Here is a 19,136-nt window from a genome sequence, read left to right as displayed (position 1 = left end):
CGCGAGATAACGGAATAACTTCTGTGCTGATTTATAGCACTCCAGTAACAAATTGATGATTAACAAATTGATGACAGATCAGCTGTCACCGTCCAGTGCAAAGTGAACCTGTCAGGAAGCCACCACTTTTAGCAATACATTTTTTAAAGAATACCATTTTTTTGAAGGACTTGGCACAGTGATAGTAGCCAAACAGAAGCAATTGGCATATGTGAGGTTCTAAAAACAGTAAGAGCTTCCAAGCTTTATGGGCTCAAGCATCCACTTGGGCAGCTTCTCTAATGAGGTCACTGTAGGGGGAGAGAAGAGAATAGAACTGGGTGCCGAAGCAGGCTTGACGGAAACTAGGGGAAATGCGTTTTTCTGTGGAAGTGAGGCTTGTATCCTAGGCTGGTCTAGTACTTTGGTAAGTGCCATGTTTTACAAAGTAAATTGGGGGATAGGAGAAGATCATGAGAGGGAGAAAAGGAAATGGGGAGGAAGAAATGGGGGGAGAGACGGGGATGAGAGTTTCCGACCGGAGGGTCAACCAAGCGTAATCTCAGGTGATTATTGCACGTGCCGAAGAGTGCCTAAGAGCTTAGAAATGGCAATAATTTGGGCGGAATCGGAAAACTTTATCCATGGAAACCACAAGTCTCTGGTCATGGCCAATAACTCCCACCATTCACAATATTTAATTTAGTTGCACTTTTACCAAAATAAAGTGGAAGTGAAGATATTTGATAACGGACTGCAAGTGGGCAGGCTATTATCGCAGAAGAAATATGCAATGTCTATTCTGCAAAAAAAAAATTGACCTGCCTGCTTGCAGTCTTCTGCAGCATGTAAACTGAGCTGCACATGCACAGCTCAACTTGCATCACGGCACAGTCACTGTGTGCCGGGATGACTGACTCCTGTGCATGTGCAGAAGTTATATCATCCCACACTAACCAGTGGAAATGGCCAAACACTGGCACCGGCAATGGACGTGGACCATTGGAGGGGAGGTAAGTATAATGCCTCTAGTTCTGTTTTAATATACATTTAAATGTAATTACTTCTCATAAATCCCAAGCAATGTTGTCAGCTGTACCCAGTTCTTGTTTGCAGGACTGCAGAACACCTCCCCCCAAAGAGATGAGGAAGAGGAGTGTAGTTGACTGAAGAGAACTGTGCAAGGCTGACAACACTACTTAGGATTTTAGTGCAGCAGAAGCACAGTGTTGAGATGTAAATGAGAAATAGCATCTCGCTGGGTTTCCAGGTGGTTGGGAGGATGTATTTCACAAGTGTTTTTGGTCAACCAGGTCTTCTTTTTTTTCCCTTTTGATCCTACCTACCTACTGTCTACAAGTGTTTACAGCACAAATTGTGCATTTTTAATTTTTTTAATCCAAGTGTTGAGATGCTTCCCCGGACCACCATCTCGACCTCTACAAAGTGCATTATATCTGCCTTTTAAGCAAATAGTCAAGCACTGGGTATCTGTTCTTCCCTTTCATCTAGTTTTTAGTTTTCTGCTCTTATCTCTACTTACCTAAAACCACTTGTGTAACTGCTGCCATATTTGGTCAAATTTAAATGTGCATCTCCAATAACATGTATACCCAGCTATTGACGCACATAAAAATCTTTTTTTTTTTTTTAATTAGATTACGAATACTAAGTAATTGATCATTTCAAGAATAGACAGATCTCTGATATTTTCTTTGATAAAGATCCAATGGTGTACATCTGCTCCTCAATGACATTATACTCTCTCTATAGGTGGCCGCTCGTACAGGAGAGTCTGGTGTGAGAAGACGGACACAAGCCATGTCACGATCTGCCAGTAAGAGAAGGAGCCGGTTTTCTTCTATCTGGGGTCTTGACACGTCTTCTAAGAAGAAACAAGGGAGGCCAAGCCTTAATCAGGTGTGATAAACGGCAGAATGGAGGCAATGATTTTTGTTTTTCTGTTTTTGTCTATTTTCTTTCCACTGGGCAGCTTATATACATTATATATGAAAGCGACCTTTTTTTAAAAAAAAATCTGCCACTTCCCATTTAAGACACACGTGACGTTTTATCATATACTCTGTCATACGTGCCAGCATCTCATCACTGTATGCATATCTAAGGTTACTTGTTTGTATTTAGTAGGATTTAAGTGGAAGGGGTTAAAACCCCGACAGGTTTTTTGCTGTCAATGTCTTGTTGGGGAGATTTTGGTTTTTATTTGAACTAAGGACGCAGCAGGAAGTAAATAAAAATCTCCCAAAATAAGGGAAATCTTTGGGCTGAAATCATACTGCACAGCACCAAAAGTAATGCATGCATTACCTTAAAAAATGCACTGCAATAGATCGCATGGTACTTCTGTACCATGTGATCTGGTACAAGGCAAACTCACTGTGCTTCCTACCTGCATTTGTGGTGTCATTAGCATTGCATTGACATTCGCTGCATATCGCAAATGGAGTGCGTTTTGAATGCAGTGCAGGAAACATGCACCTTCTACCTTTGAAATGTTTTTTTTTTTTTTTTTTGTTATAAAAAAATTTTGCTTTTACTTTACAGGTGTTTAATGATGGTTCAGACTCTGTCAAGAAATCATTGGAAGGCATTTTTGATGATACCACATCAGAAGACAAGGTAATGTAAAAACAAAGGTATTTGGCTTAAAAAAAAAAAAGAATACCGTACATGTCGTATATGAAAGGGTTGTCCTGTAGCTCGAACCACATTAAGGTTAAATGTATTTTGGAGCAATTTCTATTACACAATTTTCCATGTGATATAGGGGTTTAAATGACCGTCACGTGCAACTCATTGTGTGAATGTTACACATTTTTATTTTTTTATGTGACCCTTTTTAAAGACAGAAAATTTTAATTTCTTTAGGCATTTGCAATTTTCTAATACTATTTATCCTAATCGTACAGTATAGGACTTAAGCTGATTAATAATAGACCCTAGTTATACGCTAAAGTGTTGCTGGACAGGCTATAAACAAGAGAGAATAAACAGAGGGCGCATTACCTCAAAATAAAATGGCTTTAATAGAAGAAGGTACAGTTTCATACTCCCAAACGAAGATATCATAAAAGCATATCACCAGTGTTTTACAGCATCTGAATTGTCACAAAAATTTTTGTGACATGGGGTGGACTCTGTTTTGATCAACAGGGGATCTATCCATTGATCTCCTGTTGATCAGAGCAGAGTGGGTGGATGACTGGCCTGTGTCGACTCTGCAGAGTGGACAAGGAGAGAGCCCACTCTGCTCTATGGGCAGTCGGGTGTAAACAGAGTCCACTTTCTGTTTACACCCGACTGCCATCTGATCTGATCCGATCCACCAAGGCAGAGGTGGACAGATCCCCTTTCATTTGTTTCTAGCAGACTGGATCTGAGGTAGGTGGGTGTAAATGGACACATGTCTGTTTACACCCTCTGGTCCATTGGGTTGAATGGACTGTCCGATCAGGTCCACCCAAAAAACTGACAGGTGGACCTGTTTGGAACGGTCATGAGAAAGGGCCCTGATGAGAAAGGGCTGATGATGAGCCTCTTCCTTATGGAGAAATTATTAAATGTCTAACTAGTTTATTCTTTTATATCTGGATTTGTGCAACCTCTGTAAAACATTGGGAGCTGTACCTGGATCACACACTATAGGGGTGGCCTGTAATTTTGCTTTGGGCACTGGATCCTGCTTGGGCACTTAACTTGGCATTAGGTGCTGTATATGAAGTTGGCAGCAGGGTGCTATACAGATCCAGGCCGTAGTCCATCCCTATTAAACCAAGACCCCTCCAACATACTTGCCAACTGTCCCTTTTTTCCTGGGACAGTCCCTGCAAATAGAAGCTTGTCCCAGGTAATATATATTGTCCCTGGAAGTGCCCGTTAATCGGGCTGCCCATAAATGTTACGCAGTAGTGGTGCAGCTGAATGAGAGAATTAATCCAACTCTGCTACTGTGGCCTTAAATTTGAAATTCCCTTTTTAATTACCTGTAATTCTCTCTATATTGAGTAGACTCTATAATCTGATAAGTTGGCGAGATTAATTATGCAGAGTGGGCGGAGCTTCATGGCAGTGGGTGTGGTAATTGATAGCTGTGCTGCAAAGTGTCCCTGGAAATTTTTTTAAAATGTTGGCAACTATGCTCCAAGGGTATACATACACAATGATGGGTAAAGCCTAGACCCTAAATAAGAATTAGAGACATGGACAGGTAAGACGGATCATCCTGATCTTGAACCAACGCTGTAGCCCCACAGAAAGTATGAGACCCAATATCTACATTATTTGCATTACACTTTTTATGTGTCCTGTACAATTAAGGTAAAAGGAATATTAACGTGCCTTTTAAATTTCATATCTTAGAGTACAGTACAGGACACCGGGCATCCTTCCTTCTTTTCCTGTGTTAACTTTGTGTTGCTTGATAAAAAAATAGGTCTCACAAAGTGTGGCAAGATTATAGGGGGTACACACAGAGGTTGTGTTCAGCACAGCTTTGCCAATGTCCAGTCACCTGAAGGTAGCAGCCGAAGACCTAGGATCTATAATTGTAAAGCCTGTGTCCTTTACTGTACTCCAAGAGATGGAATTTACATGCAAATCAAAATAACTTTTTTTTTTCCGGTCTCTTTTCACAGAAGGAAAAAGAGGTGCCTTTGACCAGCGTTCACTCTCACAATGCCGATGCTGACATCTGGGTGCACGAATACCTGACACCTTCCTGGGTATGCTTGCCAAATGACCAACCAGTCCTAATTGTCATCCATCCAGAGGATACAGCAAAAGATGCCTTAGAGTACATTTGCAAGGTAATTCACAGTCCTTGTGGTTTAAAGTAACCCGTTGAGTTGTTTCATGGCATTAAGGCAGCTCCTGCACTGGATAGGAGGTACTTTCATGCAGGGAAAAGTGTCTATGTAGAGCAGCATGGTAAACCGAAATTGAAAGGTGATTTTAAAAAGCAAATTGTGACCAGAGTCTGCATGGTTTCAGTGAAATGCCGCTTCTTCCGGTTGCTTAGAAATCTGATTTGCCGAAGATGCCATCCATCAGGTTTGCTAGCTGTTGAGTGAACCCATAGAAGGAGGCACAGGATCAGACCTCAGCTGCAGCAGACGTGAGACCTATCCAGGCATTTTGCTTCACATGCTTTGGTGTTGATGCCATCAGTCATGAGTTGTAGAATGTACATCCTCAACCTTCACTATTCCTTTTGAATGTAACTCCTTGACATGTCTTTTGGGATATATTCAGCTATCTGAGGGACAACATCATGTAGGAATGGCAATAACTTAATACTTTTCCTTGCCAAAAAATCCCTCTCCTCCCAAATCTTCACCCATTTTAGAAATAGCTCCATCATGTATCCTACAATCTTTTTGACACCCATGCACAGAAGTTCCATACATACTTTTCAGACTATGGATCAGGATAGATGTCCTTGATGTGCCCCGTCACCTCAGTTGATGTCACCACATTATGACCAGACAACATGCTTGGCGCCTGACCTCCTCTAATCAGGGCCATCTTACCGAATGGGCACGCTGGGCAGTTGCCCGGGGCCCCCACCTGTCCAGCGACCTAGCCCCAGCAAAGCATTAGTTCCGATTCCCATGTGCATCCTGCTGCCGAAATTAGCAGTTGCAAGCGCCTGTCGGCCCTGCGCTGCTATCAACCCACTTGGGCCGTGAAGGGGGAGCCCACAACTGCAGGAATGCAGGAACAGGCACACACAGGACAGTAGAGTCTGACTCCCATCCGTGTGTGTGTGTTTACCAGACCCAGCCAACGAACTTGGAAGCTGTCATTAGCCTGGCACTGTTGTACCAATAAATATCGCCTTATCGATAATTTGCATTTTTTTCTTGTGGGTGATTGTGTAGGCGGGGCCCCAGTACACTGCATTGCCTGGGGGCCTATAATGCTCTTAAGATGGCACTGCCTCTAATAATGTGCAACGATGGTCCTAACCTGCCTACCCTTAATCAGCGACACATGCCAATACATTTTATGACTTCCTACATGGCTACTAATTAGGGATAGGTCACTGCCTTAGGTACATAGGAAGATGGGAGGTATTTATTTTTTTTGGTCTTTTTTTAATTTGCTCTAATCAAAGCGAGATGTACAAACATCTTTATATCGTGTGACTTGCTTTGTGGCTGTTGAATCTGTCTATAAAACAGTTCTGTTTTGACTGGAGAATGCAGCAGTCTGAGGATTGCTAGTCCCAGAATGATCATTATATATTGCAGCTTTTTTTTTTTTTTTTAGACTGACTTTCAATTTAATTTAGATTATTTTGACCCTGATCAGTGCCATTGTAACTAGTAAGACTTTGGGATTGATTTACTAATGCTGAAGAGTGTAAAATCTAGTGCAGCTGTGCATTGTAGCCAATCAGCATCGCTACTTCAGCTTTTTCAATTAGGCTTTGACAAAAAAAAAAAACTTCGAAGTTGATTGGTTTCTATGCTGAGATGCACCAGATTTTGCACTCTCCAGTTTTAGTAAATCCACCACACTGTGTATTGTTTTCTTATGCCCTTCTGCCATCTAGTGGATAAAGCACAGAACCACATTGTAAATGGAATACAAGCTTTCATATCGCCAAGTCCATCAAGACTAACAAATCGAAAAATGAATTAAGAAATCAAAACCTGCGTAAACAGGACCTGATACCCACGGTTGACCCAGAGAAAGGGTCTCCAAATTGGGCCCACTACAAGATTGCATCCAGCCCACAGCTAGGGTCAGGTTTCTCCACTACACTGTGATCATTCCATTAGTTGTGTTCGAAAAGGTATCAAAAGTAAAAGTATCTTGAAAAATTTAGAAACTGCAGCTTGGCTTTGCCTTTGTGTAGAACATTGTTTCCAGTTTCTTTATTCACCTTTCTTTTGAATGTGGACCATATCAATTTTGAGTTCTATTTGACTTTAGCTCCACCATTTTCCTTTGCATACACAGGGCTAAAGAAGGTGTTTTACAGATTTGCCTTCTCTTTTTTCCCCAGTCACAAACAAGATGAGTTACTGTATCTTCGATTTTTGTGCGATATGATCAAAACGATTGAATGCCAATCAATTTTAAATTTGGTTTTGATCAGATTCAATCAAAGTGAGTCGGTCAGCCTGGACGGAAAATTGATCAGTATGCATAAATCTGCATCACTGAGCTGATGGATCATATTGCAATCAAATGATGAGGTTATCTGATGAAAACTGTGATCTGTTAACTTGCAAGATTGATTAGAGAAGAAATTGATAATTTATTGAAGCATGCATGGCCACCATAAGGGGCCTACATGCTAAGATCTGATCTTTTTACTTGTAGTATATTTAAATAATTTTCTGGGTTTTCCTTACTCTTTTTTGCAACTTTTTGTTTTTGCCATCCTAATTTTTTTTTTTTTTTTTTACAGCTTTTGTTCTATTTGTAACCTTTAAATGCTAAACATGTTTCCTAAATTTGTGTATTTTTTTTTTTTTTTTTATAAATGCCCTTTCCTTATTATTTGACTTTGCCATTGAATGTGAGTCATAGGTTTTACTTTTAGCTTTGTAATATTTTTGTGCATGGCAATATTTTTGTGATTTGATGACAATATACCCTCCCAGTCTAAAGCTGGCCATACACTCTTCAAAATTTTGGCCAGTTCTGAGGAAGCTGATGAAGTTTGCTTACTGGGTGGCCTTGCTCATCCTACTCAGCAAAAGTTGACTGCTCAGTTAACTACTGTCAAGGGAGCCTGTGTTAAACTTTTTGATTGAATAGTATCCAATCACATGAAGCTGCTGTACAGGTATGTTGACAGCCATGAGGGCCCAACTGAGAGAGGTTATGATTGGCCAAGCTCCAACAGATTACTTCCTCCTCCTAAAAAATTTGAATGTCTTGTACCCTATGGAATGGGACTTTAACAAAAAAATGCACTGTTCCCATGTGGCCATTTTTGCACTAAATCAATTTACTGTTTCAGTGGAGGGCGTTCATTCCTTTAGTGATTCAGTTGATAGACATTTGGAAAATCTTTGTAGTCCTCTTTTGCTTGGCGGGTCCAGCCATTCAGCCATCTGTTGCCACTTTGTTGGTTGCCCAGACCAGGGCAAACTAGACACGAGAAATATATAGCAAACTTTAAGCACATATACATTATTCTAATCTTTTTGCAAGATTATAACTCTTGCCCTCTTTTGTGTAGATGCCATGGAGAATGGGATTTATCAAATCTCTAGAGTGCCCTTCAGTTCTGTGAATAGTAAATATTCTGTGCAGGTGGACGTGGGTCCCGCCCTGAGACGGTCGGATCCCCAGGTTCCCCTCCTTCCTGTCAGGCACCCCCCTTTCATCAGTCCCCCACTCTACTCCCCCCCCCCCCCCCTCCACTTATGCTGGGCCTGTGTGGGTGGTCTGGTCCACCTCCTGGGGCGGGGACAGGGTGCCATGCTGGCGATAGGGGCTGGGGGGGTGCGCCGCCGGTGACCGGATGATCGGCTATGCAGGGGGGTTGTACCAGTTGGGAGCTCCTGCCAAGACCCCCCATCCTGCCTGGGCCTGTCTTTGAGGCCTAGGGATCCATCCTGGGTCCCTGTGAGCCTCGTGGTGCCGCCATTATGCTGTAACCTGAGTTTCAATGCACGGCGGCCATGTTTGTGTAGTCTGGTGGCCATTTTGCGGTGGTCAGGAGCTGTCTGTCAATGAATGAAAGAGAAAATTGGATTTTTGACTTACCATAAAATTCGTGTCTCTGATGTTCATTGACAAACACAGCACCCGCCCCTCTGTGGAGTTGTAATTCTTCTGACACTGCTTCTAACAAAACTGAGTATCTATAGCAGGGAGAGGGAGTATACCCCCTTGGACTGCCTATAGGCATAGCCAGATTCTTTTTCTGCCTAGTGTCCAACTCCTGTAGGGGGCAGTATAACCCAATGATTATGAAGATCAGGAGCTGTGTCCGTCAATGAACATCAGAGAAATGGATTTTATAGTAATTCAAAAATCCCCATTTTTGCTGCCCTCTATCTTTTTCTGCTACATGTTCTTACTTGCTGCTTCCCAAAACAGATTTTTTTTTTTTTTTTCTTCTACATCTCTTTACAGCTTACAATCACAAGGGGTGGCCTTCTTTCTTAAGGAGGATTAAAAGGATTTTTCAAAATCCTGCACAAGGACCCATAGCTACCTAGCATAGCATGTCCCAGCATGCTCCTAAAAAAAAATCTATTCAAACTTTAGTGACCAGCCTAGTAGCCGGTATCCTCTAAATCTGTCACTAGGTCTTTTGGAGCAGTGTTGGTTCTGCGTATAGACCTAACACTATTACCCTGTATAAGAGAGGTACTGTAACCTGATTGCAAATGCAATGTGATGTTTTTTTTAACTCCATGTATTTATACTTCAATGTAACCTTTGCTGAACTCCCCACACCCTATGGAGCGATTTCATTAGACCATTAATCAAACCCTGAGTTTTTATATCCCAGGATACCTTGAAGATCCTATTCTTAGAAAAAGAGTCAGATCTTTGAACCATAGGTCTAAGCAATGATGCCCTCTTTTCCCCTCCGGTTGCTTTCATAACCTTTTTTAAGCACCTACCCCAACTTTATACTACCTGGGATATCAAGCCTAATCCTGACAGCACGATATTTTGTCTATCATCTCTATGTTCAAGGCCATTACTGTCACTGGTGCCCTTCAGTCACCTCTTCGTGAGAATTTTTATCTGGTTCTGCTAGCAAACTCTTTTGGCATAATCAGTGGCTGGCTTCTCCATACAAGGTCACTAAAACACTACTCACCTATTGCCCTCAGACTTTGCCCTGAGTTTGGTATGCACTTCCCTCCTATATCGTTGTCAAGGATCACCAGGTTGCCCTTTGTTTTTACACAATAAGAAGTCTTTCTGCTCTCGCTGCCTCAAAGTGACACTTAACTCTGGTAAAAAATGTTATTTGAGTATGTATTCTTAACTTGGCTAGGTCTTGTACACCCTTTTTCCTAATACCTTGACTTTTGCATTTCCTGAGCACTCCCTTTTGCAAGAAGCTGCTCTTCTTAGTCACCCACTGCGACTTTCTGTGCCCCTCTCAGGCTTTCCTCAGGTACTCTTTCCCACACAGACCGCTCCCTTTGAGCTCAAAGGGGTTACTGCCCTCAAAAGGGCCTCTGTAAGAATGGAACCTCCTTATCTCTATTAACCTTGGCAGCTATCGTGCTGCTGCAATCCCCTGTGTGACTCTTCCTGTGGGCCCCTCGGTTTCTTGTGCTACATGAGGGCAACACATAGTGGAAAAAGTCCTCCTTGCTCCCTAGGACTACTCTTATCACATTGGGTGGCAATGTTGTACTCCCTCCTCATGTCCTGCCTTGCTGGCATGTCAGACACTTTTACAATTCAACATATCAATTGGGTCAGGACTGTCATTTGTTGCTGCCTGCAGCATACACTATATTTGAGCACTGGTCCAAATCATTTGGTAGAGGGGGAATTATTGTGAGGGGTTGTTTTTCAGAGTTGGGCTTGGCTCCTTAGTTCCAGTGAAGGAAACTCTTAAGGCATCAGCATACCAAGACATTGTGGACAATTTCATGCTCCCAACTTTGTGGGAACAGTTTGGGGATGGCCCCTTCCTGTTCCAACATAACTGCGCACCAGTGCACAAAGCAAGATCCATAAAGACATGGATGAGTGAGTTTGGGGTGGAGGAACTTGACTGGTCTGCACAGTCCTGATCTCAACCCAATATAACACCTTTGTGATGAATTGGAGCGGAAACTGTGAGCCAGGCCTCCTCATCCAACATCAGTGCCTGACCTCACAAATGCGCTTCTGATAGAATGGTCAGACATTTCCATAGACACACCCAAAATCTTGGGGACAGCCTTCCCAGAAGAGTTAAAGTGGTTATAGATGCAAAGGTTGGGCCAACTCAACATTGAACCCTATGGACTAAGTCTGGGATGCCATTAAAGTTCATGGGTGTCTAAAAGCAGGCATCCCAATACTTTTGACAATATAGTGTATTTTTTGCCAGCTGGAACAAATATGTTGCTCCTTCTTTTTTTTCCATCAAAAGAATGAGTCCCCCCTTCCCTACCTGAACTCATTCTCCCAATGATCTTGGGGTACTTTGGTTCTTTACAGCATCTAGCATTGATCGTTCTGAAAGGTTGCCACACCACCTGTTTTACTGTTACATTTTCTATTATTTACTTAGAATTTACATTTTTATTTATTAATTTTTTTTCCCCATTTAACTTTACTAGAACAAGGGGACTAACAAGCCTGCCCTGTGATGGCATTGGCAGGTGACCGGTTCTATTTATGGACCCATCAAGATTCTATTGAACCTCCAATGTCTCCTCTGCTCTCCACTCTAAGCCTGTGCTTAATCCATTGTTTAGCTGGTATTTCTGGGATTATTACAGTAGTTAACATGGAAATGCTCAGAGCTGAGCACTTCTGGGTTCATTATTTGCAGAGTAGATCAGGGAAAGCCAGGATCCCAAAGATGCTCCTTCACAGTGCCTTAGTATTTCCAGTATCCTGGTAAAATGTTTGGGGACATCACCCTCATTGGAACATGGTATGTAAGATGAGAATTTACTGATTTTCTTCCAATATTGTATTTTATTTTTTTATTTTTACGTAATATTATGGTTCAGTGTGTTAAGGTATATAATGCACAAGAGATTTGAAAGATGTGAATACTTTGCAGTGCTGTACAATGCACAGCTCACTATAAATCCCATCTGATGCCTTTTTTCTTTTTATTGTAGACTCATCAGTTGGATTGCAATGCACATTATCTCTGCCTGAAATTCCTCTGTAACAACCAACAGCAGCATTATATACCAAGACCCGAGGAGGAGATCTATGAACTGGTAGGTAACACTTCTCCTTCCTTTACCTGCTTAATGCACAGCTTGTGGGGGTCAGTAATCGTTCCACAAAGCTGCTATACAGGTGTAGCACTGCCCCTTTGAGGACTGCTGCATATTACACTTTTGGGTCCCCCTGGGTTACAGTTAGGAATACTGGCATTTACAATTAACACTTCGTGGCTCAGTCAATGATCAGTCCATGGGTGTGTATTTGGTTTTGGTGTTTTATTTTAAATCAGGATAGGAGAAGGGAATAGTGGGATACTCCAAATGAACTATTCACAAGATGGAGGAATTCTAATTCTCGATACAGCCAGGCCACAGCCAGGCTGTTGATTCACCCTGCCACCCTGGTGAATTTGGGGGTTAAGTCTCTATCCAGATGACATGATTACCTAAATTCTCTTCAGGACACTCTCCTAGCATCCTCTTTCTCGACCACTGATAGCCGTCATCTGACTATCCTACTCCCGGGTGGCCCCCCTCAGGTCAGGCCACTTGACACAATCCTCTGTACTCACGATACTGTTTTTCTAGGGTCTCCAGTGTCTCCCCCTCAGTCAGCTTTCCTGGACCTCTGGCTTCAGCTCCGTTCCTCTGGCCCTCAGGATGACCTCCTGATGCGTCTGTGACACCCTTTATGAAATTCCCCACGCTTGCCATGGTGCCACAGTGATCAATGTCTCCACTCTGGGTTGCCAGCCCAACGTTTCTCATTAGTACGGACCTGGGGGACAAATGCTCCCCTGGAAAGACAGCGATAAATGTATTAGTGGTAGTAAATTTAATTATTAAATCCCTGTGCCAAAGAATCCCTTATCTAAAAGTTTAAAATACCCCTGCTGCTGATCCAAATACCCATGTATAAAACAAAGTCTCAATAGAAATAATAAAGAGGAATTGCGCTAGGTATAAATTTTGTGACAAAAATAAATACAATCAAAATTATATATAATGCCAAAAAACCAAATGAACCAAAAAAAAATCTGGATATCAAGGATACATACTATTGTAAGTGTCCATAAAAGTCCACAATTAGTGACTACGCAATACAGCGACCGATTTAAATTCTTCTAAAATGAATTACTGTGCTCCACACACTCCGTGCAGGATAGTGCCGCTTAACGTGCTCTTCAGTGGTCCCAGTGCCTCCCCCATACACACTGAAACTCACCAGAGGTTCTGACCTAGGAGAATAAATGGGTCTAATAGCACTTGTTTGAAACCAGCAGGACCATCTGCTCCACCCATGGGGTTATGTAGCCATCTTTGTCACTTCCGGCCAGTGAAAAGCATGCCGCTTCTGGATGTTGGACAAGCGGCGGCTGCCCCACTAAAATCAAATACATTTTCTGGAATTTGCTGGGTGCCGGTCTGGGCACTGGAATATGTGAGTGTTATTTTACCTTATTTGTGGAATTGAGATAAGAGATTTGAATAAACTGGTTGCGTAATGATCCCGCTCTGTGGTTCTTTATCCCTTGCATGAGATGGCCACCATGTGGATCTATGAGCAGTGACAGGTGGAGCAGATGGTCCTGATAGAAACAAGCGCTATTATATCCATTTATTCTCCTGGGTAAGAGTTTCTGGTGAGTCTCAGTGTGTATGGGGGAGGCTTTGGGACTACTGATTCAATGGCAGTGCCTTTCTGTGTGGTCAGAGGTTTTATAAGCCACATTTCAGGATCTCTCTGCCTTTTCTAGAATGGACCACGGGTCTCGGGCTCATTAAGCACCCACTACAACCCCTGCTGCACTGCTGTGATGAGTTGTTGTGTTTTTTTCTTCACACGGAGGTATGCAGTTGGGAGTATTTTTTCACTTCCAGGCTGCTACCCCTATTTGTTCCACCACTAACGTTTTATTACAGCAATAATGTAATCTGTTTTAGGATGTTATAAACCGAGCTTAACTGGCCAGATATCCCAGCCCACTACAATAAAAACTTGCAGATACAGGATGGTTTTTAGCTGTAAGGAGCTGAGAGATGCCTTGTTTGCTCACCTGCTCCCACAGCAGGTGTACCTGTGCAGTCCAGATTGCAGGTAAACCATATGTGGCCATAGAACAAACAAATCTTGATCAGCCTTATCTACATTCCTAGTGGAAGATCAGCACAAGTTCTTGAGCTTTCACAGTTACCTGTTCAGATAAGGAATTGTAAAGTTTACAGCTTTTAACCACTTAAGCCCCGGAAGATTTTACCCCCTTCCTGCCCAGGGCCTATTTTGCGATTCGGCACTGCGTGACTTTAACGGACAATTGCGCGGTCGTGCGACGCTGTACCCAAACTAATTTGACGTCCTTTTTTTCCCACAAACAGAGCTTTCTTTTGGTGGTATTTGATCACCTGTGCAATTTTTTGATCATGCGCTATAAACAAAAAAAGAGCGTCAATTTTGCAAAAATAACAATATTTTTCACATTTTTTATATGAAATTCCCCCCCAAAAAAATGTAAAAATCAAAATTTTTTAACATTTTCGGCCAATTTGTTTTATGCTACATATGTTTGGTAAAAAAATCGCAAAAAGCGTATTTTGATTGGTTTGCGCAAAAGTTATCGCATTTACTAACAAAGGGAAAGATTTTTGTCATTTTTGTTGTTTTTTTTTTTTTTAACGCGTAATGGCGGCGATCTGCGATTTTTTTTTTTTTTTTTTTTTTTTGCGGTACTGCGACATTGCGGCGGACAGATCGGACCCTTGACTGACATTTGTGACACTTTTGGGGTTACCAGTGACATTTCTACAGTAATCCAGTGCTATACATATGCACGGTTACTGTAAAATTACACTGGCAGTGAAGGGGTTAACTTTTTTTTAGCGGGAGGGGTTATGTGTGTCCCTAGGGGCGTGATTCTAACTGCGATTGGCTGTGGCTTGAGGTGTATGAACAGTGATCAACGGTCCTACATAGTAGAACCGTATGATCACCATTCATACACAGGGGAGAATGACAGGCAGCTTGTTTACATTAGCTGCCTGCCTTTCTCCCTCTGCACCGACGATCGCCGATCGACCAGCGGACATCGGGTCCGCCGGTCACACGCGCGGGGGGGGGGGGGTCCGTGACCACTCGCTCCCTAGACCCTCACAGGCTAGCGACGTAGTACTACGTCGCTCTGCCTGTGAGAGGCTGACCGCCGCAGTAAATAGTCGTGCGGCGGTCGACAAGTGGTTAAAGTAGAACTCCTCAGCCAAACAATGTTTTTGCAGGTCTTCAATGAACTCTACACTGCAAATAGTTGTCCTGTGGACAGATTCCCCCACCTGAGCTGTGGTTTTCTCCAGCTCCCCTAGTTTCCTAGGTGTACCTAATATACAGTATCTCACAAAAGTGAGTACACCCCTCACGTTTTTGTAAAAATGTTATTATCTTTTCATGTGACAACACTGAGCCCCCGTTCACACTGGTGGCGACCTGTCAGGACAGCCATATCTTGGTAGGTTTGCAGTTGTGCCATACTCATTCCATTTTCGGATGATGGATTGAACAGTGCCCCGTGAGATGTTCAAAGCTTGGGATATTTTTTTATGACCTAACCCTGCTTTAAACTTCTCCACAACTTTATCCCTGACCTGTCTGTTGTGTTCCTTGGTCTTCATGATGCTTTGTTCACTAAGATTCTCAAACCTCTGAGGGCTTCACAGAACAGCTGGGTTTATACTGAGATTAAATTACACACAGGTGGACTCTTATTTACTAATTAGTAATTGGTTTTACTATATTTTAGTTAGGGGTATCCGAGTAAAGGGGGACTGAATACAAATGCACGCCACACTTTTCAGATATTTCTTTGTAAAACATTTTGAAAACCATTTAATAATTTCCTTCCACTTCACAATTATGTGCCACTTTTGTGTTAGTCTATCACATAAAATCTCATCAAAATACATTTACATTTTTAGTTGTAACATAGCAAAATGTGGAAAATTTTAAGGGGTATGAATCCTTTTTCAAGGCACTGTACCTATGCATCCTTTTACATGCTGCTTGGTGTTTTAGTTGACTTTAGGCTTACTGCTTGCTTACATTCCGGTTTCAAACCATCTTTGAAGAAATGACCATGGCCAATGCCACAGCCTTGTTTTCCTGTCAGGACTGAAATGTATCATGCTAAGATTAAATACCATCATCATGTTCTCTTTTCCAGCTCTACAAGGAAATCACAATCTGCCCCAAAGTCATCCGATATATTCAGCTGGAGAAGACTAACCTGTCAGAAAACTATGGTAAGTGTTATGGAGATTTTAGTAACATTATTGTGTTCAATAGACTAGGAAAATTATGCTGCTTAACTTTTTATTAAATTAATAATTTTTAAATAGATCTTCTATTGATAGGGCAGGTAAAGTATGATAAACCCAAAAATGTTTTTGTGTCTATTTCTGTACTTTCTGTAATCTATGGTACACTATTGTAACCTTGGCACAGAAGCTTTACATCAGCAATGTATCATTGATAGTAGATGCCTTGTTAGCCCCCCTGTCATTTCCATGGCCTATCCTATTGTCAATGGTAACTCTATAGCATTTGATCCTCTGTTGCGTTGTCGCACCAGTTCCCTCTGTCATTTCCTCCTTTCTCCTTTGGAAGGCTCCCCATATAACTATTGTCATCAGCTTGAGGGGATGGCTCCAGCAGGTTAACCACTTAAGCCCCGGAGGATTTGGCTGTTAAAAGACCAGGGGGTATTTTGCGATTCGGCACTGCGTGACTTTAACAGACAATTGCACGGTCGTGCGACACTGTACCTAAACGAATTTGACGTCCTTTTTTTCCCACAAACAGAGCTTTCTTTTGGTGGTATTTGATCACCTGTGCGATTTTTTTGATCATGCGCTATAAACAAAAAAAGAGCGTCAATTTTGCAAAAATAACAATATTTTTCACATTTTTTATATGAAATTCCCCCCCAAAAAAATGTAAAAATCAAAATTTTTTAACATTTTCGGCCAATTTGTTTTGTAAATGTGTTTGGTAAAAAATTTTATTGGTTTGCGCAAAAGTTATCGTGTTTACTAACAAAGGGAAAGATTTTTGTCATTTTTGTTGTTTTTTTTTTTTTTAACGCACAATGGCGGCGATCTGCGATTTTTTTTTTTTGCGGTACTGCGACATTGCGGCGGACAGATCGGACCCTTGACTGACATTTTTGACACTTTTGGGGTTACCAGTGACATTTCTACAGTAATCAGTGCTATACATATGCACTGTTACTGTAAAAATACACTGGTAGTGAAGAGGTTAACTTTATTTGAGAGGAGGGGCTGTGTGTGTCCCTAGGGGCTTACTGTGATTGGCTGTGGCTTGTGCTGTAGGAACACTGATCAACGGTCCTACATTGTAGAACCGTGTGATCAGTGTTTCTAAAGCGGGGAGAATGACAGGTGGCTTGTTTACATAAGCCGCCTGACTTTCTCCCTCTCCCCCGACGATCGCCGAGTGACCGGCGGACATCGGGTCCGCCGGTCACACGCGCGGGGGGGGGTCCGTGACCGCGCCTCTGGCGGCGCGCGCTCGCTCCCCAGAGCCTCACAGGCTAGCGACGTAGACCTACGTCGCTCTGCCTGTGAGGGGCTGACTGCCGCAGTAAATATACTGTGAGCAGTCGGCAAGCGGTTAAATGACACCCGCTTCCTCTACCCTGCTCACCATCTCACATGTCATTCATGTTCTCAGACTTTCCTACATATGACAGCTGTCATTCAACACAAACCCTTCATCGTGATTAGAATTGCATTCGTTTTGTTACAGGTGATATTTATGATCATAACAAATGACTTTCATATTGTTTTTTTTTGTTATTTTTATTGGATTTTTTGTTGTTTATCTATACTGTATAAATCAGTGGTTTTCAACATGTGAGCTAATGGGGGCCTCAAGTGCGGCCCCTGGCATCACCAAAGGGCCACACATAATGTTCATTGAGAGGACTGTCAGAAACTGCCAACCTAATAGAGGAAATGAGGGTCAGAAAGTGTGGGCATGCTACATTTGTGGCTGGATATATGCTGTTGAAGACCATATGAAACTGGGAAAATGTTACAGGAGGCTCATAGAGATCAATGCTGTTACTCTAATCAGCATTCCCACTACAAACTGCTGAGGTCCAAGGGCCACACTTCATACACCAAAGGGCTTCATGTGGCCCTTAGGCCACAGGTTGGGCACCAGGGTGGTATAAATGATGATCTCTGTGGGCCACTAGGTGGTGCTTTGGTGGATAGCAAAAAAATCATACAAGTGCCCAGAGTTCCTAATGAAATGCTGCATGCCTGTGCAACTAAGTAAATGAAATGTCCCCAGGAATGCAATAAATATGGCAAGTAGCCCATGTAACCACACTTTGCCTGAAGCATCAGTCCTTTTACTGTATATGATAGCCAACAGAACTAGACAATCCCCCGAGGTCCCACAGCCAACAGATGCAAACCTAGCCTTTCTCTATGCCTGACTCCTCTCTCACTCTTCCCAGACTCTGTAATTTGTTTCTCTGTGTGACTCCCAAGACCGCCTTCTGCTGTCATCTAATGGTGGGGACCACGCATGCAGAACAGCTGGGTAGTGACAGGATTTGACTCTCCCACAAGTGTGTGATCCCTGCGATGTTTACTTTGTTCAGAACATAAGAAAAATTAAAGGAACTTTATGGTCATCCCCTCTAGTGATGCAATATCTCCAAGCTCCCTCACTGGAGTCCACATCTTCTCGCAGGCTTCTTCTAGGTTTCCGGATCTTTGGTCATCTTGATTGACCTGTTCAGGATGATATCCGTCAGATGCTGGGATTGTTTGCTGAGCTGCATGTGCATTGTACTGTAGGGTAGGGCTCCTCACCCTAGAAAGAAAAAAAAAAAAATACTGTAGCTACCGACTTTAATAATTTGTCCAGGGATCCAGCGCTGTCCTCATCCGGGACTGTTCTTCAAAGGTCTTCATGTCCCAAGCACTGACATATTAACAAAGAGAAGCCAGCTGTGACTCCTTCACAGCCGTTTCCCACTGCTCAAGCACAAGCCTTGCTGCACTGTGTGAATGGTCCCGCAGCCTTCTGGGGACTGTGATGTTTCCCAGAAGGCTTCAGGCAAAGAAGGGGGGGGGGGTGAACCTAGGTGTTCCAGGCAAAAGTAGGAGCAGGTCAAAACCAGGTACCCCCCCCCCCCCCAAAAAAAAAAAATAAAAATGTGTGCCAAATGTGAAAGTAGAGGGGGGAGGTGGAGGATTACATAAGGCTGAACTTCT

At 42.6% G+C, this 19,136-nt stretch overlaps 1 protein-coding gene across 2 annotated transcripts in view; it reads left to right on the top strand.

The window, feature by feature from the left end:
• The window catches only part of TIAM1 (TIAM Rac1 associated GEF 1), a 588,418-nt gene that overhangs the window by 429,031 nt on the left and 140,251 nt on the right, over nucleotides 1-19,136 (top strand). For both annotated transcript variants that reach the window (XM_082245498.1, XM_082245499.1), the window contains 5 exons: nucleotides 1,753-1,899; nucleotides 2,545-2,619; nucleotides 4,635-4,805; nucleotides 11,784-11,888; nucleotides 16,046-16,124. In XM_082245498.1, the coding sequence (XP_082101624.1) occupies nucleotides 1,753-1,899; nucleotides 2,545-2,619; nucleotides 4,635-4,805; nucleotides 11,784-11,888; nucleotides 16,046-16,124 (577 nt within the window). The remainder of the gene's footprint in view (nucleotides 1-1,752; nucleotides 1,900-2,544; nucleotides 2,620-4,634; nucleotides 4,806-11,783; nucleotides 11,889-16,045; nucleotides 16,125-19,136) is intronic.

The sequence above is a fragment of the Pelophylax lessonae genome, assembly GCF_965119305.1.
Source record: "Pelophylax lessonae genome assembly, chromosome: 2".
In the NCBI taxonomy this organism is placed as follows: Eukaryota; Metazoa; Chordata; class Amphibia; order Anura; family Ranidae; genus Pelophylax; species Pelophylax lessonae.
The sequence above is the reverse complement of the archived record's forward strand: the minus strand, read 5'-3'. Positions and strand labels throughout refer to the sequence as shown.